Genomic DNA, 25473 nt, shown 5'->3' with positions numbered 1-25473 from the left:
TAGAGCTGAATCTGGTGACCCTGAACCCTCCCTTAGTTACGCTCCAATAGGCAGTTTTTTCTTCGCTCACCTCTTTTCACTCTCTATACACCTCTCTGCATTTAATCATTAGTTATTATTAATCTCTGGCTTTGCTCCACAGTGTGTCTCTTGTCCCGTATTCCTCCTCTCATCCCCGACTGCTCAGAGCAGGTTGGTGCCACAACCTGATCCTGGTTCTGCCAAAGGTTCCTTCCTGTTAAAAGGACGTTTTTCCTTCCCACTGTTGCCAAGTGCTTGTTCAAAGGAGGGTACTGTGATTGTTGAGATTTTCTCTGTATTATTGTAGGGTCTTTACCTTACAATATAAAGCACTTAGAGATGACTGTTGTTGAGATTTGGCGTTACATAAATAAAACTGAATTGACTTGAATTAAACCACCACTGGCATATAATGTCCGTGTCCCTTATTATGCAATCCAGCATACAGAAACCCACAGAAAAACCTCCCCATATGATATGTTGACAGGTCTCATTGGATTGTAGCGTAAAACAATTAGATTAGAGCAGCAGGACATCTCAGGTAGTGACTTAGATGCAACGTGATTTCCCACCTAATCTATTTCTCTTAAATGAAAAATGCCATTGTTAGCTTCAGATGTGTCTCTGTGACTCTTTTATCCAGCGAGGTAAAAATTATATATCAGTGTTGAAATATTTCACACAAATCTCCCTCTCAGACACACGGGGAGTGATCGAATGATCCACAAGAATATTCAAAAATCATATAGTCAGCAACTTACTTATCGGCCCCCCCACCTGGTAGATGTCAGAAAGTGAGCAGAAGACAGGAGGACGGAGAGAGCGAGGGAGAAGGGCCCTTAGTCGTTAGATTAAAAAAAAGTATGGAATGTACGGCACTGAATGGATTTTCAACACTATATTATGAAGATATATCTCCTCTTTTCCATTCAGAGCCCACATGCACTGACACACCGCTCTCTCCGCACACTATCCTCCCCACGGCGTTATCTCTCTCAGCCTTTATTACTCTCGCACAAAGCGTTCAGCACCGAGCCTTGCAGATGCTCTCTTCCGCAGGCGGCCCGACCACATTCTCACATTTCAGCAAACTAGCCTTATTATCATATTTGCCATAATTGAATTAAGGAGCGGTTAAATTGGCCGTATTTGCACAATCAAATAAGCACAATCAAAACTAAACTGCTTTTGACGCCTCATAATTGAGTTTTTGCTCTGCCAACATGCTCCTTGATGTTATTAGCCTATTTGTGTGAGACATATTATTTTTGTCTGAGCGGACTAAATGCACAAAGGCATTTTTTTTCTGCGTGTCTCTTGTTGCAGTATCCACCTGCAGAGATCTGAGTCCTGCTTGATGTTTTATCATGGATAGACTGCCAGGAGCATGATGCAGAACAGAGCAGACATTTTTTTTTGCCTATGAAACCTCTCCACTGGATAAAGTACAATCCGCTCGCAAATGAAAAGGATTTCTGTCAGCATTCAGCATACAAAGAGGTGAAGATCTGTACACAGAGGTCTTTTAACTGTCACCAAAACAGCCTCAGTAAATGAAATGAACCAAACAGGAGAAAAAAAAAACATTTTAATTAAATCTACACTTAATCAACATCTTATTGTCGCACTCATTGAGCTGTTGCCCACATTCCTAATTTTCCTTGTGCATTTTCTCAATGTTGCTGACTCAGTCTGGATAGATAACGACCAATAATGAGGCTTGAAGGACGGGTCCTTCTGTTTGTTCATTTAGATGTTCCCCGCCTCACTTTAATTTAGAACATTTTGAATTTGGATGGGAAAAAAATTGTGTATTGATTACAGTGCTTATTATGTCTCCATTAGGAAGTGATAGTGAGTGGGAGACTCCAGCAAAATGTGACCGTTCCCCATGTACCGCCGTTTAAAATCCTTCAGTTATACGCCTTGCTTTGCTCTCATGATTCCATTACAGAAGCTCTCCTTACGCTGTGGCATTGACTAATGGATAGCCTTTGCTTCTGTGTGAAGTGTAGGCTGCTGTATGATGTGCTTCAGCAGGTCTAGAAATGAGAAAGGTAAAGAACTCATAAAAGAGACCCTGTAAAATCAGACTCGATGAGCCCTGGCTACAGCCCCGCGGACTGGATCTGAGAGCATTTCAGTGCTGACTCTGTAGCACAAATTGGTCCTGTGTGTTTGTGTTATTTGATACCAGTTGAGAGCTGCTATCCAGCCGGCAGTTGTTTCATCTCTGCGCCAGCACACCTGCTGAAGGCTGTGAATTCTCAGTCCTTATGGTTCGGCCGAGCGGAGTTCAATCCGGAGCCCGTGGATACACTGAGAAAGCATGGAATCTATGAACAATATTTGCTCACGGCTGCTAAGAAATTGTAATCATGGGAAAGTATCTCAGTTGTGCTACAGCTGACTTGACCTCCCCCGCCCTTTCTAATAGGGGAAAAGAGCAAGCCTGGCAGCAGCAATTACTTCTTTATTTGTACAACATTGCCCCCTAAAGTCTTTTTCTGGTGTATCTCCGCAGGCCCCCTCGGGGGCCGTGTCAGGAGGACACTGCATCACAATATAGTGCAGTAATTTACCACCACTTGCTCCCAGCAAATTGACCGTGGATGAACCTCACCTGTATTACTCTGTCACATTCAATTTAGGGAAAACACTGGGGAAGCACGGCGGGTCAAATAGCATTTCAAAACTAGAGAGGGATATGCAGATCCAAGAGAAATTGAGCTACCTGAAACATGCCAGTGGGTATGTAAAATAGATACAGATGTGAGTAACTGCTGGCTGGGAAGTAGGATGCACTGTAACCCTAAATCATGTCCTTCCCTACCAACCACGGTGGTGCTTTAATGACTGGCAAATCTACGAATAAACAGATGGTTCTCCATTTTGAAAATTTTAAGAATGAAATTAATCCTGTAGTAAATATTTTTTTTTTAACATTTTGAATATATTTTGGCTATAAGGCATTCGTTACTGAAGGTGCGTGAGTGTGACGTGTTTTGTGGGGCTGGGGCGTCCTCTAGTGGCAGGAAGTCGACGTTATATTTTGACGTTTCCGTCTCCGGCAGACATATTGCTTACCGGAGCAAATTCTGGAAAGCTAGAAGTGGGAAAGGATTTAAAATTGAATCACGTCTTCACAACTTAGCACAATAAACCCGCATAGGACACAATGGGTAAGCTGTTTGGCAAGTTCCTACTATAGGCATGTATTCAAAGTGGTTTTAAGATTCACTTTTGTCGTCGGACTTGACGGTTATGAAATCTTCATCCTGTTACTGTTGTTTAGCCAGTACGCTAACTCGTTAGCTAGGTGGCTAGTCGGCGTTGCTACGTAGTAAGGAAAGATGAGTTGCTATTTTACGTTAAGTCATTTGCTATGTCTCCAAATTATAAGGTCTTTGGACAGTGTTTCCCTTTTTACAGTATATCATGTTAGACACATTAAGGCAATTTTTTACCAGAGATAACAGCTAGTGCCGTTTTTAGCCAACTTGAAGAAACTTGGCTAACAGCTAACCACGTTAGCACCGCGTTGTACTATTTCAGAGAAGACGCTCGTATAGCTTAGAGCTTAAGTTAGTATTAGTCATGGCAATATAACGGCGTTATCGAATAAAATACGACTTTAGAGTTGTCAGTTTCTCTATTTGATTTGTTTTGCAACCGCCTGTAGCTTTACAGTTATCACATTACATAGGCGCTTTAAAGCGCTACTGCTGTTTATTTTATATTATGAACGTTTTCTATCTGTCTGGTCGCTGCTGTTTGGCGGATATGGCGACTGTAACTTGGTGAGAGACTTCCAGCGTCGTAAAAAAAGTTTTAAATCAAAGCCTCTGGGGTGACACATTTAATAGTGGTGTTCGAGAGGCAGTGATTTGACTTTTTCCAGTAGCTGGCGCTTTCATTAGCAAGTGAAGCTGCGTAATTTCACCATTGCTCTTCAAACTCGGTGAATTATATAATAAGGTAAAAATATTTATAATAATTTAATTCCTATGTTCAGTCAGTCGGCAGTGAAGTGGAAATGTGAGCTAACTGATTCCATGCGGCAAGTAGATGACAGACTGCTATCGTCACAGCCGACTGTGAGCTCATGAGACAGAGCGCTCATGTGACAACATGTTTTCCAGACTGTTCTTATACAGTCCTGTGATAAATACACTTTGCAGTGACGTTACTGGAGTATGTCGTGTTCAAAAAGCTATATCTAAAAGGGGTAAGGAGTACAGTTACTGTGCCTGCGCATATAAACTGTATATTAAAAGGTGAATGTAAGTTCTAGGTATGAAAAGCAAAACTGGTGGGGAAGTTCCTTAAATCCTGTCCGCAAGGCATTCTTTGTCTGTGATCTCAGCAAACACCTTGCTGATGAGCTTATCATTTCATTGAGTTGTTTCAGTGCTTATTGAATTAAACATGTAAATTTTGGGTCCTATTAGAGTTAAGCCTGAAAGTGAACGTATTGGAATGACAGGGTGAAGCTGGTGGCTACAGTCTGATTGGAGAAACATTCATCTTTTTAAGCTCTAATACCCACAAAATGGCAGCTATCAGGCAAAAGAGTTTCTATAGGGTGATCTTGTAGAACGGTCCAAGCAGCAGCTATTAAGCCTGTCACGTGGGGTGTAAGTAAGTAAAGTTTATTTATATAGCACCTTTCACAGACATGTCACAAAGTGCTTTACAAGGTAAAAACACAATACAGTCATAAATACCCTGGTCTAATTAAAAGCTTTTTGATATAAAAATGTCTTTAGCTGCTTTTTGAAGGTCTCCACCGAGTCCAAACACCGTAGAAATAGGGGAAGTGCATTCCACAGTCTGGGTGCAACAGCTTGGAAAGATCGGTCTCCTCGAGTTTTAAAACGAGTGTGGGGGACCACTAAAAGGTTTTGGTTTGATGACCTGAGGTTATGAGTGGAGGCATGTGTATGAATCAAATTGGCAAGGTGGTGGTGGTGGTGGTGGTGTGTGTGTGTGTGTGTGTGTGTGTGTGTGTGTGTGTGTGTGTGGTGGGGGGTGGGGGTCCATGTAATGCTCTAAAAGTTAAAACTAGACTTTTAAAATGGAACCTAAATCTGATTGGTAGCCAGTGCAGCGACTTTAACACAGGGGTCACATGAGCTCCCTTGTTCGAGCCGGTTAGTAGCCTTACTGCAGAGTTTTGAACAACCTGTAGTAGAGCTGCCACTAGGGCTGGGCCATATCATACCGTTCACGGTAATACCGGTGTAATTTTGGGCAACGATAGGAAAATGAAATATCGCGATAGAATATGGGTAAAACGCGCATGCGCAGTGCCTTTGTTTACATACGCACATGGCGGCGATGCAGAATGAGAAGGGTGAAAGCGGATCGTTAAATGAAACGGATGAACCAGAATTGGTTTGTAAAAATGCTGCAACTTCAGTGGTGTGGAACTGGTTTGGCTTTCGTCCGTCAAACAAAGCACTATTTTTGGTAGAACATGCTAGCGGGCCGTCGTTATTACCGTGTTTTTTGGAAAATACGGCACACTTAATATCAATCCTTTGATTTTTCTGAAAATCGACAGTGCCCCTTATAATCCCGTGTGCCTTATGTATGAATTCTGGTTGTGTTTACTGACCTCGAAACGATTTTATGTACATGGCGCTCGACAATCTGTCAAATGTTTTAGTACGACTTTGCTAAGCTACGAAGCCGCACCGCTTGATGGATTGTCGGAGCATTACGGCTGTCGTAGTCAGGAGCCTCGCGGAGTGATACGTACTGTGCTTCAACATAATATTACCGTATTGTGTGTGTAACACCTCTTTTTAAGTTTTGTAGATATTATACATGGTTATGCTGAGGGTATGTCCGCCAGTTTCCACTGGAAATGCCTTTTGGTTAAACTGTCAGCAAGGAATTTGCACTGTTACGTTTTTATATAACTTTAATGCACATAAAAAAAACAGCTGCTTGTTTAAGTGAAAATACATTGATGGATTTTTTGCACTAATAAAGTTGTGGAGTTGTAAAGTATTTTGACTAGTGTCAATTATATCGTCAGTTATATCGTTATCGCAAATTTTCAAATGTATATCGTGATAAATATTTTTGGTCATATCGCCCTGCTCTAGCTGCCACAAAGGATTATTTTGATAGTCGACTAGTCACCGATTATTTTTGCGATTAGTCGACTAATCAGATCATGCATTCATTGGACGTAAAACGTACAGCTTATTGCACCAGCATGCATCTGCTCTTATATATCTATCATTAGCTTACAGCTTTAAGTGTTTAAGGTATGTGCTAACTAAAAATAAAGACAAGATGATAGTTTATTAAATTTTAATGAAACTTGCTGATTGTTTCGGTGGAGTTTAATAAACTCAGACATTTGCTCCTTGCTATCTAAAATATAACAGGACACCGGAGTATATTCTCGAGCATCTCACACTTCTGATAATCAGTTGTCTGCTTGACGTTTGTTCAGCTGTGTAAAAACTATAACTTTAATCTCAGCCAAACCGATTTACTCAGGAACAAATAAAATACTGCAAAAAGCCGAACAATAACATTTTTAAGTTATCTAAGTGACTTATTTATCATGTTTAACCTGAGTAGCAAAAGCCGGCAGTGGGTTTGAAAACGATTTCCCCACCGGCTCTAGTGAGCCTTGCCCCCGGCTAGCTATCGAGCTGGTGGGTAACAGACGTCTCCGAAAATGTAGGAGCGCTTTTGAAAATATGTGGTGTCTTGATAAACTGAGCAGATATTTGAAGTTTACACAGTTACATTCTCGCCTGAAAATATGTTAAACGTTTATTTTGTGACCCAGAAAGAATAATAAGAGTAATATTAAAACTAACTAGCTGCCACCATTGTTGGAAACTGAGCAGGGACGCGCTATGAATTGTGGGATAGGTTGGGCCACAAAGTATACACCCGATCCATCCTTCAAATCTGGGGAAATGAAGGGCACATTTGTCGGAGTCTTCAAATTTGGACAGTGTTTGTTGTGTCGCTGTAATGTAATCGGCCTACAAATGCGGGCACAGGAGAATGCGGTTCCTGAATTTGGACACAGCTACGATACCGGACACTGTTTCTTCTTCTTCGGAGTTTAACGGCAGCTGGCATCCTCGTACATGCAGTGCTGCCATCTTCTGTTTCAGTTCGTTATTACACTCTTAAATCCTACTACTTATTCCTGCGTCTTTTGGGATCTTACAAAGCTTCAAACGACGCGTCGACTATTAAATTAGTCGTCAACGATTTTTATAGTCGACATAGTGACTAGTGACTAGTCGACTAATCGTGGCAGCCCTAACCTGTAGACGAGCTAGCCCTTTCTTGTTTAGACAAGTAAACAGGCTGTTACAGTAGTCGAGTCTTGTAGAGACAAAAGCATGTATTATCATCTCGAGTTCACTTGTTGACACGATGGATCTAAGTTTTGAAATGTTCCTCAAGTGAAAAAAAGCAGGTTCTTACTATTTGATTTAAATGTCCCTCCAAAGAAAAAGCTTCATCAAAAATAACACCCAGGTTTCTAAGGTTATGTTTCTGTGAGGAACCTAAGTCACCCAGTCGCTGTTAAATATCAGGTATTGCACTGTCTGGTGCAATAATCAAAGTTTCTGTTTTGGCTGGGTTTAGCTATAAGCAGTTATTGTTCAACCATTGTTTAATGTTGGTTAAACAGTCAATCAGATCGGAGAGCTTATGAGCTTTAGCAGGCTTAAATGAACAATATAGCTGAATATTGTCAGCAAAAAGATAAGACACTTCAGGAAACTGCTGTGTTATCTGGCTAAAAGGAAGAATGTATATTAAAAACAGAATAGGGTCCCAGTACAGAGCCCTGAGGAGCTCCACACAACAACTCTGTAGATTCCGACATGATCTGGTTTGGCAACACACTAGATATTGGAAGTGGGAGAAATTGGAAGTTTAATAGAAATCCAATGCAGCAGACTCGTGGGTTTCAGGACGTTCAGCCAACACCTCAGTCGTGCACCATCAGATGAGACTGGGTGAAAGACCCCGAGAGATCCAGAAACATGGGTAGCTGCAATTGCTGATCCTTCCATAGGTTCACCTACAGAAGCCTTACTCTGACTTTTACTTCTTCTAGATCAGGCGTCTGCAACCTTCAACATCAAAAGAGCCTTTTTAGCTCCTCCTACCAAATAACAGGAGAAAAAAGAGCAGCACATGTGGGTGATGAGGGGGGCAGACAGACAGGTGATGGTTGTAATTGGGAGATGATAAATTAATACATATAGTATATGTATTAATAGTGTTACGGTAACCCATGACTCACGAACCACAGGTGGGTTGCTGACCTCTGCTATAGCTGCGTCTCTCACACCAAAGGCTCACTTTGCGACATCTTCGTTCGAGCTGAGCTAAACTGCGTTTGACTTTTGGCACTGTTGTGACGCAGTTAATCTAACAAACACATTGCAGAAATGAGTGCATCCAGCTGCAACCTGTTCATGTGTGCCATCCATCCCTGTGGCTTTGCCATCTGCACACACGTGCTGAAGCATTTCAGGGGTTTGTGCTAATCCCCTGAAACCATAACATGACCTCAATTTCCGACATTTGTTCTGATATTTAACCTCAGAACCTCCCCACTGTTACAGTGGAGGGCTTTTGGCACACAAGGTTGGCATCGTTCTGTGGTGTCGACAGGTTTCGGTGCTGTCTCCCACCTCTCTTTCACTCCCCAATAGGCTCACATGTGACTCTGGGGTCTGCCTGGTGTCCCGTTCTGGTGGCATGACTGCACAAATGCTGAGAATGGGCAGTTTGGCCTGTGTGGGCACCGATTTACGCTAACTCTGCGATTTAACTGAATAAATAGGTTTGTTCTGGGCTGGCTGACTGGTACATGAATAGGTTGGCTGTGTGGGGGGTTTTGCGTCCGTGCATGTGTATTTTTAGGCTGTGTTGTCCGGTTTTCATGAGCTTGTTTATGCAAGGTCTTTTTATATTGAGGCATGTGTGACAGCTGTTTCATCATCATCATAGCTTATTATTAGTAGGAATGAACGGATCCAGCACCTTCCAGTTCCGATGCTATGTCAATACACTGCCTTCAGGTATCTGATGATACAAAGTACCGATCCAAGCCAGTATAATTTATAAGCCATCTAAAGACCTGTGAAATCAGTCTGTGTAAGGCAACATCAGGTTTGGCCCAGCTTTGTAAAATAAAATTAAATATTTTCAAGAATGCAATTTATATGTCTATTGAAATGGTACTTATGAATAAAATAATACAATTTTAACATCTGACATTTAACATCTCATTTCACCTCAGTGTGAGATTCTTTACTGCATGCTGTGATCATGAATGGTTACCTGGCGCCTTCTTTTCCTGCTCTTAGTGTCATAGACGTTCTCACACACACACAGAGGTCTCATGTGGAGCAGAGCTGGTGTTAGACAGGTGAAATGAAATAATAGTAGTCGTGTTGCTTTTTAAGGGCAATAAAAGGTTCCCAACAAGTGATACAGCGAATGTGACAAGAGTCAGAGTGAGAAGGGAAAGCCTTTCAGCTTTCTTGTTTCTGGTTAAACTAAAACATGTTGTAGACATATAACTAAAAGTTGTTGGTTTCTCAGCGATGGAAAAAAAGAAAAAGCCTCTGTAAGTGCAAACGTTGGTTTTTGATTTCATCGTGATGTGTCTTTGACCCACCAGAGCCGTCAGCCAGTCCGGCCAAGGATAACTACAGGATGAACCGATACAAGAACAAAGCACTCAATGCAGATGAGATGAGGCGCAGGAGAGAGGAGGAGGGCATCCAGCTCAGGAAACAGAAACGAGAACAGCAGGTATGAGACCAAATGTGACAAACTCCCAGTTCATCAGGTTGTTTGTCTCCTGGATGAGATTATGTCACTGTGTAGTCTGTGTTCAGCATGTGAGTGTTTAGGTCTCTTACCAGCTTTTTATAATCCCAGCTTTTCAAACGGAGGAATGTGGACATTCTCAATGAAGAAGAGGTCATGTTAGAGAGCCCACTGGTGGACTCTTACCTCAGCTCTCCAGTAACTGTGAGTAAATGATCATTATTTTTTTAACAAGTCTTGCATAGACAAAAAGATGATCACAGACTAGATGCATTTTTACATCACGTTTGTGTAAAGCAGTTTTTAGCCTGTTGTCCAGCTTGTGGATTGTAAACAAGGGAATCTGTGGTGAGTGGGTGAAGTGTTTAAAGTGCTTGTACATGGCCTCTTGCAGGAAGGAGTTATTACCAGGGACATGGTAGAGATGCTTTTCTCAGAGGACCCAGAGCTTCAGCTTGCTACAACACAGAAGTTCAGAAAATTACTTTCCAAAGGTACCCAGTCATTGTAGTGTACTGAGAGAGTGAAACACATAAGAGTGGTTTCACGAATGGTTTCACATAAGAGTGAAACCATTCGTGCTGTTCCCCATAGACCACAAAAAAGCCTACATGTAGTTTTGCCTCTTTGTTATTCCAGAGCCTAACCCACCAATTGATGAAGTTATAAACACTCCTGGTGTAGTGGAGAGGTTTGTTGAGTTCCTAAAGAAGAGCAGCAACTGCACACTACAGGTCAGTTATTTATTTATTTATTTGTTAAATATACAGTGTTAAACCTCCAGAACACGCAGAGACTTCTGAATTGAGTGCAAAAAATGTGATTTTTACCATGTTTTTGGTAGCAACAATGCTACTTTGCTTTTTAGGATGCCTTTAAAAGAAAATAGTGCTTGTTATGCTCGACCTTACTGCAGAGGTAGCCATTGCAGTGTTCTCCTAAATGATAGGTGTCACCACTCAGACAATATCGCCTCATCAGTGCGGAGGAGGAGAAGAAGTCAAAACTTCCTTAGTCTTATCTTTTCAAACTGTGGAAATATTTCCCTCTGTATAATCTGTGAGTCTCTATCATTGGAATGACTGTAAAAACAGACACAATTGTACACTCATGTCTTCAACCCAGCTGCAGCAGTACAACGTACCCGGTTCAAAATTTTCAAACAATATCAAGAGCAGTTCATCAGTCCTACATGACACTGTGTTAGATTATGTTGATGCAGCCAGCCAGCTGTAAGAAAGTAGAAACTTGAAAAGTGTTTTGAATTGCCATCATTCTTGCACATAGTAAGTGCTGTTATCTACAATTCATGAGAGTCTCACTATATGCTTGTTTCTCTGCTATGTCGTGTTGCTGCAGTTTGAAGCCGCCTGGGCGCTGACCAACATTGCATCAGGAACATCCTTGCAGACAAAGACGGTGATTGAGGCTGGAGCAGTGCCCATCTTCATAGAACTGCTGAACTCTGATTTTGAGGATGTTCAAGAACAAGTAATGCACCGGTTCATAGATTGTTCGCTGTAATAAATATCTTTCCATACTCTGCGATACCCAAGATTTTTATGTCTCACTGTTTCTTCAGGCTGTGTGGGCCCTCGGTAATATTGCAGGGGACAGTGCAGTGTGCAGGGACTATGTGCTGAACTGCAACATCCTTCCACCACTATTAATGTAAGTTCTTTTATTTCTGCTTTTGAGTCAAACCTTCCTACAGCTTTTCTCCCTGCGACAAATTTCTAATATGACTTCCTGTATGGGCTTTTGATTTTCTTTGGTATTTCAGGCTTCTGACAAAGTCCACTAGACTGACTATGACTAGGAATGCAGTATGGGCTCTGTCTAATCTGTGCAGAGGAAAAAACCCACCACCTGCTTTTGACAAGGTACCACTCATCGAGTCAACACAAAGGATGCTTTAGGGTCAGAAAGTTCTAGGAACCCCTCTGAGTGCCTATAGGGGTGTTCCCAGGAGACTCTCATGGCCTTAGGGTCATTCATGTCAATATAGTTTCAATTTGCTGCTTTTTCTATGCAGACAAAGCTGAACATTCAAGTACGGATAAAGGCTCTTTGTTATATCAGCCGATCACTCCGTACTATTACGAGTTTTCTGGCTAAACCATAAAAAAACTTATCTACAAGAAGTTAATTTAATACCAGTGAAATGTATATCAGATTAAATCGAATGTTGAGTGGGAAGAGAATTGTAATTTTCCATTATGCATTGTCTTCCTATGGTCAGTATATGAAAGATGCATTTAACTTCTAATAAGTTCAAAAGTTTCAGAGATTTGGACTTCAGAAAAGCAACATTTCTGTTGAATATGACAGGAAGTTGCTGCTAATATTTACTTGTGATAAAAGTTAAACACATTCTAAAGTAAACAGAAGTCTGTAAAAGCCAGCCTGTGTGAGGAACACATGGCTGTGTCCCACAACCAGTCAGGTTGCCTGTATTTACCAATTCAGATCAACACTAGATGCTGGATTGTCCCAGGTCACAGCTGCAGCATGTGAATGGTTTTGCTCTTGAATCCTTCTACAATAACATTTCTCAGGCGGCACCATTGGTTTCTGCAGCTCTGTGTACTAGCTGACATTTTGTGGGAATTTTTCTTGCAGCATTCTTCTAAAACAGTGACTCTTTTGTTGTTACATTTCTTGCTTTGTGTGACCATTTCAGCCACCTTAAAGAGTCTGGTGGCTCTGCTTCGCTCAAATACCCTTTGTGTGGAAAATTTTGACATGTTGTCTCTCAGTGATTTATGTTTGATGCTGAATTCACATTGTTTGTCATGATACATATGCATTATGTTTGTGTTGTCTAGGTGTCACCCTGCCTGCCAGTGTTGTCCAGGCTATTATTTAGCAGTGACCCAGACTTGCTGGCAGATGCCTGCTGGGCTCTGTCCTACCTCTCAGACGGCCCCAATGATAAGATCCAAGCCGTCATTGACTCTGGTGTCTGCAGGCGCCTTGTAGAACTACTCATGTAAGATCAGGCTTTACTGTGCGTCATTTCTGAACCTGTAAATTTGACCTGTACATTTATTAAAATATTTCCCAACCCCATCTTTCTGCAGGCACACTGACTATAAGGTGGCTTCACCCGCCTTGAGAGCTGTAGGAAACATTGTCACAGGAGATGATATCCAAACACAGGTGAGACGATAATAAACTGAAGTTGGTTTGATGACTCCAAAGCTTGTTGCATGTTGAAGAGGCGTTTGTGTCATCTTAATTTTTCTCTCAGCTTACCAAATGTTTCAAATGCTATTTGCTTTGTTAATAATTGCTGCTACAGCTGCAAAGTGATACAGTTCAAAGATGTGAGGTATGTTATAAAGAGCGTGTGAAGTTTTACCCTCTGCTTTGCTGTTTTTAGGTGGTGTTGAACTGCTCAGCCCTGCCCTGTCTGCTTCACCTCCTCAGCAGTGCTAAAGAGTCCATTCGCAAAGAGGCATGCTGGACCATCTCAAACATTACAGCAGGAAACAGAGCACAAATACAGGTATCACACCCTGAGTTCATTTCTCAGTTTACCTGAGGAAAAGCTCTGTGGAAGCACTTCAGTGTTTGCCAAACTATCTGTGACGTTTGTATTTTGAAACTTTTTATTTTATTCTTTTAGACACAAACTACAACTATTAATCCAAATTAAACAACCTGCAAGAGTCAAAACTGAAACTGATTTTTAAAAAGCACTTGTTTACTGTCAGTAGTTCAGCTAATATTAGTCTACTTAAATCATATAGGTTGGTGTTGTTAGACTCACACTGTGATCATGACTGTCACATTATTCTGGTGCAAATTTAGTTCTCCTGCTGCTTGAATGTTGTAGGATTTAATTGTCAGCATTACACAGTGTTTAATTTTTTGTAATCACAGCTGTAATACAGTGTCAACTGTGTTTTATATATTTAGTAGTAGAAAACAAGTGTCTTGTGTGTCACAGCTTTTCGGCTCCGTTTTAATCTGTGTGTCTGGCTGCACTGGGTGGCTGTTTAGTGGAGATGCTGTACCTTATTTGTAATTCAAACGTATTTTAACTAAACTTGTACTGACTGCAACCTTAGCCAGTAACTGTATTCAAGGTGCAAAGATTGGATTATATTGAAGAATTATTTTTATGTTGGTCAGTTTCTGTATTTTGGTCATATTGTAACATTCATATTAAAGATTCCTAAAACTCTAACGCCCTGTCAAATAACATTAGTTTTTGTTAGTTTTATCTAGTGTATCAAGTTGATGATTGCAAGTCAGTTTTGAATGTCTTTTGCATTTCTCCTGTACTGATCTCTCATCCTCCTCCACAGACGGTAATCGATGCAAACATCTTTCCAGTACTGATTGACATTCTGCAGAAAGCTGAATTCAGGACCAGGAAAGAGGCAGCCTGGGCCATCACCAATGCCACGTCTGGAGGAACACCAGAGCAGATCAGGTTAGCTTCGCAAGATTCATTTAGTTGACAGTCCCTCCATTGTCATTTAATCACATCAGCAGATCAGATGAGTAGCTTAAGTCAATTGCTGGTTTTAATGATAAGACTTTTAGAGATGATTTAAAGTAGGACTTCAGTAGTACTGCATTGATTCAAAAAGTATTCTGCAGCAAAATGTTTTCTCAAGGAACAAAAAAGGTTTCAGCTGGTTGATGAGTCTAATGGGGTTTTCTGTTTGAGGAGAAAATCAATTAACAGCTTGTTAGAAATGAAAATCCCCATGCAGAATTTGGGTGATTAGAAAAATAAGGAGGTATAATAAGTGCATGAAAGTGAGGCGATAATGTGAAAGAGCTGTGAAGAATAACTCAGACTTAATTGTAAAGTAAATAAATGAATCACCTGCATTCATCTGCCTTATCCATGTCTGTTTGCATAAAGATATCTGGTGAACCTGGGCTGTATTAAGCCCCTGTGTGACCTGCTCACTGTGATGGACTCAAAGATTGTTCAGGTTGCTCTTAATGGACTAGAAAACATCCTGAGACTGGGCGAACAGGAAGCCAAACAGGAGAACAACGGCACCGGAGTTAATCCTTACTGCAGCCTCATCGAAGAAGCCTATGGTACGCTGCAGGAAATGCACACAAACATGCATGCTGAAAAAACATTTGATTTGGATTTGATGCAGTTTACATATAATACAGCATTATTGGAACACTTTCAGTGTCACAGACAGAGATGATCAGTGCTGATAGGCTCGTAGCTTTATCACTTTGGCAGACACTGAGGCCATATTTCCCTAAATGAACCTCATAGGCATAAAAGACATAAAGGCATAAAACTAATGATTGAGGCCATAAAGTTAACAGGAAAGTTTCTTGAGGTCACAAAGTACGGAAGCTACCGGTCTTTTTGACGCCATACTAGTTGCCCTCTGCTGGCCATTTGAAGGAATGCATGTTTAAGGCCTGGATTAGCTGCAGCCACGGACGCTACATCTGTCTTCTGTATATGATCTGTAGCTGGTAGTAGTACTCATTCTTTTGTTCTGGAGATCGCCTGTGAGCTGGAGGGCAACAAACCACACAACCTGAAATTGGTTCACATGCAAGACCGAATACTGATTACTGTGGTGAGCTGCAGTCCAGCCCAGAGTTTGATTTTTACCACAGGATTAGACTCTCTGGAGAGGCAGCTACTTAAATTCCTCCATTAGGGCAAATAAAATGTCAAGCTTCTGCTTTTTTCTAAGGCTACCATACATACTACACCACCAGAGGCAGAACGTAGGACAGCTGAATTTAAAAAAAAATCAGTTTGGGGTTTTTTGTTTTTTTTTTAGTTTAACAGCCATTCTGATATTCCATTCCTTGTTTTTTTAGGTCTTGACAAAATAGAGTTCCTCCAGAGTCACGACAACCAGGAGATCTACCAGAAGGCCTTTGACCTAATTGAGCACTACTTTGGTGTGGAGGACGAGGACAGCAGTCTTGCCCCTCAGGTGGACCAGGCCAACCAGCAGTTTCTCTTCCCTCAGCAGGAGGCCCCCATGGAAGGTTTTCAGCTATAAGTCAGCCACCCTTTCCTCTTCATACCTCCTCTCATAGATGGCTCCTTTTTACCACCGTGCCATCCTCCCTGAACCTCCACTAAATCACCATGAGGCCACGCCCCCTACCCTTTGGAGGAATGCTAAAATTGTTCCACTCTCCAGCCTGAAAATGCCTCGCCCCCTTTCATCGTTTCCAACCGGTGTACTGACCTCCTGCAGGGCAGACTCTCATGTTTCCTGGCTGAGGGGAGTTTGTGTGGCGCCCTCCCATTACAGCTAGAAGAGGAAGTAATCACCAGTAATCATCAAAACGCACACCCAGACATCTTCCTGTCATTTGACAGCGCTTAGATTCTCTCATTGGCAGCAGTGGTGATTTGTTAGTGTCTTTAATATACACTTTCATTTCTTTTCCAAACGGAAATCTTTTGTTTTCAGGATTATCCATACAGAGCGTGCAAACTGGGGTGCATGAGCAGAATCTGCCCAACTCTTCGTGTCACTATGACTCAGTGCAATTCAAAAAATACTTAACATGATCCCTTTTCTTTTTTTTTTTCCTCCTCACCCTTTATTTATCTGCCTCCGCCCCTTTCTATTTTTAAATTATTTAAATTTTTTTGTTTTATTTTTAGTGCTTGTGATATTTTCTTTTGCTTTGCCTGCTCCCAGTCAGTAGGCTTAGGCCTGCTCTCTGCATATCTGCTCAAGGTGAGAAGAAAAAATAGTCTTTATGGGGTTTAGAGCCACAGATGTCAACCCCAAAGTTTGTCGCCCTGAGTTGGATGCCCAAGCTAGGAAGCATGATTTGTTTTGGGGGTTTTTTGTTTGTTTTTTTAAGCGGGTGGCAAGAAGGGTGAAACTTTATCAAACAGAAGGGCTGTGAATGTTTTTTCGAAAAGGTTATGTTAAAACGTCTAGAAAAAATATCCAGGTTTTGAGGGTTAAATAGTTAAAGACCCAATGTTCGTAGTGTGCCGTGTTATTAATAACATTTGAATTATGAAGTGATCTAACTATTAAAAAAGGCATAGTTGGGGATTTAGGAGGAGAAGAGCTGTTGGCAGCAAACGCAGCAAGAATTAAGAGCCTGGGGACGATGTCTTGAACCCCAGTGTTAACTGGTTGCTGCTGGCCTGCAAGCCCCCTCCACTTCCCCTGGTGTATGTGGTAGGGTTTTTGCATGGTGTTATATTACCCTGCCTACAGCCCTGAGCATCCCTGGCCAAACACTACGAGGAGTCGTTGCTTCTTTGTAAACAGCATTTGGAGTCGAAAGCAGGAACCGGGCCGGATTCGGTGATGTTAACAGTGATTGTGTATTGACGGTGGTGGTGTCGTGTATAGTGGTAGAGTTTATCTATAATATATGGCATTCTATATCACTATATATTTTTGAGGAATGGCAGTGACATAATGATTTTGCATGGGTTCATTGTAATATGTGTCGATGTAAATTGCCTGTTCTCTGCCTGGCAGGGACGGTCTGCACCGCTTCCTCGTGTGTCTTACGACAAATGGTGTTTAGCCGGGGATGGAGCTCAGAGAAATAACAAGCCTAACTGCAACAGAAATTCAAGTATAAGTGTATATTTGAATTTTGGTGTATTTTCATTATATATATATATATATATATATATATATATATATTTGCGCACACTTCATGCACACTTGCATACACCAGCAGACACACTGTACACACACCTCACACAGATGAGTGGCTAGTAGTAACTAAAATGGTTTCCATAATCTTTGGATTTAAAAAGAACTAAATTTAAAAGGGTTTGTTTTGAAGTTTTGATTCTCCTCAGTGTGAACATATTGGATGTTTTTTGTTTTTTACTTATTATTTTATATTTTTAAAAAAATCCTGCTTTCTGGAGCAGATGAAGGATTATTTCCCAAAATCCTAAGGATTGCTTTGAAACTGTTTTAGTTGTTTCTAGCCTCGTGATTTTTGATGGTTAAAGTGAGTCCTGTAAACTCTGACCTGAGGGCAGTTTGACCTCTAACAGAAGCTGTTCTCAGGTCAGCGCTCAGGTTTTGTGGATGGAGCTGAACTGTGGTTGTGTGATGTTCGACTTACGGGGGCACTCTGTGAGGGAGGGATCGATTGACTGAGTGACTAGGTCCTAATCAGAGTCTGGGAGCCCTCTGTTCTGTGGATTACTGAAGCATCTCCAACTTAAGACCATGAACCTCTACATTAAGTCTTTATCACCGAGATTAGGAATGGATCAGTCTGCTTAATAGCAAATATTTTTTGACAAAGGCAGTTCTTTCTTAATTGGTAAAAAAACACTAAATTCACAGGCATATTTTTCCATTTTGACATGCGTGTTAATCTTCTGTCTCAGTGGATGACACCGTCATGGGAGACTTCTATTGGTTCATAGCTTGGGAGGGGTGTTAGGCACTGTTGGGTGTTGTGAAGTGCAGTGAGAGTTAAAACCTGTCCTCCTATGAGACAGACATTTGCAGTCGGTCATTACTTTTAGGGGAATTAATCCTTGTTGGAAAATTTTTGTTGCAGGCTGACGAGCTGTAATCGACTCCACCTGCGCTGTTATCTCTCTTGCTACTGTGCTACATTTTGTACTCCAGACCTTCACCCTCACGCACGACTACAGACTGAACTCTGGTAACAGAGAAAATCATGAGAGAGAATTTTTCAAGGCAAAAAATGCCACACACACAAAAAATTATTCACGACTTATCGTGATTGGATTCTGAACAAATAAAATCTGTTGTTGTGATGCACAACCTTTCACCAGACCAGCACATTTTAACTGGGTGTCGCTGCACAGGTAGATCGGCGATTTCACGTTCAGGATTGTTCCACTCTTACTTCCAGCGTAGATCAGCAGTAGAGCACGTGATAGTGACAAGATTTTTGTGTTTTCACGTTGGGTTTGCAATGTTGTCCACTGAACGCGTGTCCTCCCAGTAGATGTAAAAGGCTGAATCAAGAGTTATATGAGGATCAAGAACTTGCCTCTACACTCCTCATGTGTAGGGGCAGCATTTATGACTGAAGTCTCTGATTTGATGCCCAAGTCTGTGCTTGGCCAACAGATGATAACAGAATTTGCAGTTTTTAAAAATATTCATAAATAAATCAGTGAATCAACCAGGGGGGGAATAAAGTGTAAAATAAAAATGCACTCCTATTCACAAAAGTGCCAATCCGACCAACAAAGACTTGAGGTTCTTATGTATCTGTCTTTGACTTAAAGATTTGTTTTTCTTTATATCTTTTATTTACTTGAATGTTGCACACGTTTTTTTGTGCAAAAACATTGCTGCTCTATTTTTCTTATCTTTAAAGTTACACGATTTGCCATGGTTTCTGTGGATAAGTGGCATTCTTTACTGTGGGCGCCTATAAAAAGGGAGGAAAAAAAGGAATTTAATTAAAGAAAGCCAATTGTCGGGGGGGGGGGCGTAAAGGACTCAACGAACGAATCAAACTGGTCTTTTCCAGCTGCTGTCCATTGGTGTGATGGTCCCCTCTGTAACAGTCTTCTAATAGTTTTCACTGTGCATAGATGAGCAGTGGGTTCATGTTCATGATGTCACGACCTGCAGCCAGTCGCCCTCTGCAAAAAAAAAAAACGTCTGCACTGATACAAACTTTGTAATCATGTGGCACATAATGCAAATAATGGAAACCTAAGCAGCTGTCAGGGCAGACAGATGCAGGTACTGACCTAACTGTCCACGTTAGTTTACCAAAGTTTTGTCCTCTTGAAGGCTGAAAAATTTCCTTGATGGTTAGTTTGTATGACTTTTATGTGATTGGCTTGTGTCGACCCGGTCAGAATGACTGACAGATCCCTTCAGGCCATTTAAACCTTGCTTCTCTTCATTAGAAGCCGCACTAGATGGCATGCTCACTCCTGAGTTTTCTTTTCTCTTAAATTCAGGCGCTGTTTAAGGAGTTGGAAAAATGTGCAGATTAATCCAGAAGACTGCAATAAAACATTGTCCAAAAGAAAGAAAGAAAATCAGCCACACCCCGAGAGGCAAAGGCCCACCTACAGAAAGAGCCGCTCTCGCAGGTGACACTCCTTCCACTGGGTGGAGCGAACACAGGCTACTACTTGACATTTTTCTAAGATAAAAACAAAAGAAGTTTAAATAAATCTGGGATTCAGAAATAGTACAATGATTTACATTAAAAGTATTATAATTTAAACTATATGTATGTTCTGATACATTGACAGGGATTCAGATGTAATTCTAATCACTTCTAAGAAGTGGAGAAAAAGCCTCATTAGAACATGTCACACGAAAAAAAACAAAAAAAAAATAGGTGGTGAGGATACAAGCTTCTCTTTTTTGTTTTTGCTTTTCTTGATCTTTTTCCTGATCAGGATATTCTGGGCTATATTTTTGGATAAATGTGTTTAAAGTTCCTCGTCAGGCTGCGTGATCAGGAATCTTGTAATCTATCGGGGATTGAACAGAAATCACTAAAAATCACAAATCCGACGTGTCTTCCGTCCTAGGAGCTATTGGTGTCTTTATCCAAATCTAAAGTAACGTCTACGCTACAAATGTTTACAATGCTACGTGTTTGTAAAAATACTTTTCATATGCCATCACTGACCAGTCGTGACGTATCTTCTGCCCTGGTCCTCTCATTTCTTTTACACGTATTTATTTTCTCTATTCTTGTTTATGGTTTTTCATTTGCTCCAAACGACCCATCTTTAAACTGTGACTCGACTTGACTTTTACCGACGGTATGAATGAGCGATGAAAAACTAGTACACTTCAAAACTGAACATGACACACAAACATGAACATGAAGAAAAAGATGCATACAGGAAACGGCAACAATATAAGTGTAAAGAAAGCATATTGAGATTTAAGAAAAAAACTGTTCAGTGGAAATATTGTGCAAATCAAATAAAGTTATGTTGCAACCCCTTTAATGAGTTTTTCTTCCTCAATGTTCTTTCATGTTGGGGTGTTGATGGTGATATTTAATGTGAAAGAAGACAAACAGTACTGTTTAAAAGTCTTGAGCCAACATCATCTGTTTAGATTCATAACGATTTATTGAAATGTGGAAACATTAATGTAAATATGTTGTAGAAGGCAAAAACAGTTGGTATAATTCTTACAAGCCTGATATTCAGTATTTGGTATGACCAGTTTTATTAAACACAGTCTGAACTCTCGTAGGCAAACTTTCTTTCAATGTCTCTAAGGAATTTTTTTTTTTTTTTTTTTTTATCAGGAGTAGTTCTCCAGACTTACTGACGGACATTCAAAGCTATTGTTCTATTACCTGTCAAGCTGATCGCACAATGACAGGCCAGTCATGACTGATCGTGTTCAAAGTGTTTTGACTCTTTTCCTCTCTGCTATGCTCGTATGCCTTTACTGCATTGGTGGTGTGTTTGGCATTATTCTCGTGCTGAGAAATAAAGCTGTTGCCAGTCAGACACTTTCCAGATGGAGACTGCACTGTGGATCAAAATCATATTTTCGGCATTTAGAATTTCACTAGTTTTTCCCTCCTCAACCATGTTTTATAAATGGCTGTAGGCACTTACTGTTGTGCTCTGTTAATATGACATAAATTTAAATTTGGATTAATCGCACCAGCACACCTGTTGCCACTGACTTTACAGTCCAGTTCTTGTGTAATTTGGCATATCTCAGCCTCCTTAAGACTGGTCTTTTGGAAGCCATCCAGCAGATGGATCCCTCAGGTCCTGTGTAAGGTATACATGACTTTCAGACACTCTTCACTTATTGTAGGTGGTTTTTTAGGCCTTAAGATGCTACAACCCATGGGTTGACAGTTTGTCAAATACTAAATATTTGAAGTCTTCAGGAAAGACTCACTCCGAGGCTGTTCTTTATTAACATTCGGTCCATTTTCATCATCCTTTTCCTGCCGTTACATTTGTCTGCCCATCAGGGACTCTCAACCATTAAATGTGCTGTGTTTATATTGCTCTGTTAACCATGGCAGTGGGACTAGAGCTCTGTAGTAGCCACCAGGTAGTCCAGCTTTCATGCAAACATTGCAGCTGTTTAGTTTTTCATCTAAAGTGAAAGCAGAGCTGTATGTTTTAGGTTTTTAGAAATCCTAAAGTCAGAGCATGGTACAACATCTTTAGATGGAAAGTAGCGAGCTAACTTCAAACTCAGTTGAACTCGGTTTGGACACAAAAGTGGCTAACAAGATCATACTAAGGATCCAAATATAGATTTTTTTAATATATATATGCAGTCTGTCTTTCTTTTTATTTGAATAAAAAATACTTGGAATCCTGTAGATCCCAACAACTCATGAAGTAGGAATTTCAGGAAGAAGCTACTGTATCAACGCCACACGTGCTGATGGAGGAAGGAGAAAAGAGAATGAAAATGAACAAGATTGATAGGGCAGTGTGACAGAAAGCAGCAGAAATGGAAACGGATCAGAAACAGATCAAACGCATCATTAGCATTAAAAGGATTTGAACACAGCACGGGCATGAACATACTTTTACCGCAGTTATATATTTATACAAATGATTCAGAGCGTGGTCAGTAAAAAATCCAGAATTTCTCATTGGAGGATTATCGCTTCATACAGGAGAAATGGTGCAATATGACGGGGCTTTCAGTCATTTATGTGTACCAGTCCATTATGATATAAAAAGGAAAAAAAATGTCAGACAAGGTTTTCAAACAGAGAAACAAAAAGCATTTTAATTGATTAACCAATTAGCTGCAGCGGGAGACAGAAACAAGGAGCAAAAACTGAAGGAAAGGCTGCAAAATCAGCAGGAGGAAAAGATGACCATACAGAACTCAAAGCAAGGTGAGATAAATAAATTTAGCAGGATGGAACCAGTTGTGCCAAAAAGTGATTTGTGGTAAAAAATAAATAAATAAATAAATCCATATTTAAACTGCTCTAAAGGAGTTTTTTTTTTTTTTTTTTTCAGAAAAAAGAACATTAATTTAATTCAGTTGTATTTATGTAGCAACAAATCACAACAGTAATCTCAAAGTGAGAGAAAACCCAAACAGTCAGACAACGTGGTGACAGTGGGAAGTAAAAACTCGCTTTTAACAGGAAGAAACCTTCAGCAGATCCAAGCTCAGGGAGGGGAAGCCAGTTTTTGGTGACCGGCTGGGGCAGGGGTCAGCAACCTTTAACACCCAAAGAGCCATTTGGACCTGGTTTCCACGCAAAAGAAAACACTGGGAGCCGCAAATACTTTTTGACATCTAAAATGAAGATAACACTGTATATATTGTTTTTTACCTTTATGCTTTGTGTGAACAACTAAAGTGTGTTGCTTATGAAATTCATGAATTGCTACAGAGAAAATTACATTTTATTTATGCAATTAACACATTTTGAACTCTTAAAGAAATATAACAAAAGGAAAGACACCAACCTGAACTAAAATGATCCATGTAGCAAACAAAAACTGTTGTGAGCCGCCACCCTTCTATCACCTTTGGGCTTTTGGAGCCTTGACCTTGAATTGGAAAAAAAGCACTATGCTGCTAAAAAAATAAAAATAGATATTTGCAAAATTCTGCCTAAATATGTATTTTACCTGGTTAATGCGTGCGGCGGGGCGTGGTCTGCAGCGCAGCTGCAGGGGAGGCGGACGCACCTGAGCGGCACCCGCAATCACGCCTCGCGGCCTTAACGTCTGTGCTGTCTATGCTGTTGTTGGTATGTGTCGGGCTGTGAGCTGAAAAGCTACAGCCGGCTGTATGCATACAGCAACTGTGTGTAAAAAGTGGTCAATAAAGAGATGCTAAAAAGCAGTGGGTCTGCCGTGGTATGTTTACAATGGGACTTCTGCTTGTACATTAACATAAAGCTGTTGTACACACACACACATATGAAGAGAGAGAGAGTATGCATAGTATGCAAACGGCTACCAAACAGCCATCATAATTCGTCATACAATGAGAACAGGACAAATCGACAATTGACAATGACTAATTAATATTAAAATCTGTAACATAATGTATTGTTTGGAGTTTAGTCTGTTACTGTTACTATTTTTACCATTTCTTCTTGGAGCAACTGTAACGCACATAATTTCCTTAGGGATTGATAAAGTATTCTGATTCTGATTCTGATTGTTTCAGGATGACCTGCCATTATCCAATGACACATCTGCTTACCTGTATCTTTTGCTCGTTTCTCTTCCTCTTCTTTTCTCTTTTTTCTAAACTGAGGACCTGATGGCTTTGAACTTTTCTTGTCCATCTTCCATTGGTTTTAATTTTGCACTCCAGTATGAACACCCATCCCTCAACCCGAGGATCACCACAACATAATCTAACACACCTACACCTTAGTTCACAGATTCACTTTGTCTAGGGTGCATTTCTGAGATTCCACACAACCCAGGATTCAAATCATGAACACATAATGGACTTGGATTTACAACATTATAAATGAAATGCGCTCTATTTGGAAGCAGCCCCCCCCCCCCTCCCCTTTCGACGGCTTGTGTGTGAGACTTTAAATCATCAAACTGTAAATTTTAAATTGTTATTGATCCCTTTATCCCTAGTCCTAAAGTGTATATTTATTTTCTTACTCTTCTTATATATATTGTTTGTTTACTTGCACTGCTGTAACTGGAGCCTCGTCGTCTCGTCTCTCTATATACTGGACTGTAGCGGAGATGACAATAAAGTTTACTTTGACTTCAGCAGCGAGCAGGCGCACCGCGGGCTCTCGCGCTCACTTTTCGTGTATAGAATTTCGAAAAAACATCGGTGCAAATTATAAGTCTGTATTATAATGTCTGGTGTTTTCGTGTTTGTTGGTTTGTTTTTGTTTTGTTTTATTTTGCGAGTTGGTTATTAGATGCTGCTCCAGCCGGTCAGAGAATCCCCCGCCGCCCCGCCCTCTCCTCTCTGCGCCGCAAGCAGCAGGCGCACCTCGCAAACGAAGGGCGCCCTTACTCCCAGGAAATGGGCGATAGAAAACCGATCGGTGCCTATGCCATTCCCAATATGCGCTGGCTGACGTCGGGGCAGCATGAATACGAGCATTTTATTTTATTTTTTTTGCCGATGCCCGTGATGCCGCCCCCCACCACGATGCTGCCCCGGTCAACCGCCCGTGTCGCCCGTATCTAAAACCGCTACTGTCTGTGAGGCGTGAGCGGTGTTTGTTTTTAACATAGTTCACGGTGGAGCTGCTGACATAATGTGGATCCGAAGATCCATAATTGGCCTACCTGGGGTTGAGTCTCGATAAATGCACGGCGTTCGGCGGGTACACCGGCTTCCGCGAGTGTGATGCTTATTTTGAGCGATGACAAAAATAATAGAATATAATTTTATTTTTATATTTCAATATCAAAATAATCTTCCAATTTAGAACTACAAGTTAAAAAAGAACTAACATAAATAAAATACACTTCAGCTAAATACTTATAATTTATTTTCCCAAACCACGCGGAGCCGCACTATACGGACTAAAGAGCCGCAGGTTGCCGACCCCAGCCGCTGGGGTTTTATTATAAAAACTGGGTGGGAAATGATTAAACAAATCTATTAATATATGGTGAATTTTGATCTAAGTTCAGTCTGTCTGTTACTCACAAATAGT

At 40.8% G+C, this 25473-nt stretch overlaps 1 protein-coding gene across 1 annotated transcript; it reads left to right on the top strand.

Moving 5' to 3' along the window:
• Positions 1-3069: 3069 nt before the first annotated feature.
• On the top strand, positions 3070-20806 carry kpna6 (karyopherin alpha 6 (importin alpha 7)). The gene is made up of 14 exons (XM_084919335.1): positions 3070-3203; positions 9716-9849; positions 9979-10071; positions 10262-10361; positions 10507-10601; positions 11227-11358; positions 11450-11538; positions 11651-11750; positions 12696-12859; positions 12951-13029; positions 13253-13378; positions 14184-14311; positions 14753-14937; positions 15697-20806. The coding sequence occupies exons 1-14, from the start codon at positions 3200-3202 to the stop codon at positions 15882-15884; spliced, it is 1617 nt and encodes a 538-aa protein (XP_084775461.1). The 5' UTR covers positions 3070-3199; the 3' UTR covers positions 15885-20806.
• Positions 20807-25473: the final 4667 nt, after the last annotated feature.

This window comes from Perissodus microlepis, chromosome 22 (assembly GCF_051167445.1).
Source record: "Perissodus microlepis isolate ML-2025 ecotype Zambia chromosome 22, ASM5116744v1, whole genome shotgun sequence".
Classification (NCBI taxonomy): Eukaryota; Metazoa; Chordata; class Actinopteri; order Cichliformes; family Cichlidae; genus Perissodus; species Perissodus microlepis.
This window is presented reverse-complemented; position numbering and strand designations above follow the sequence as displayed.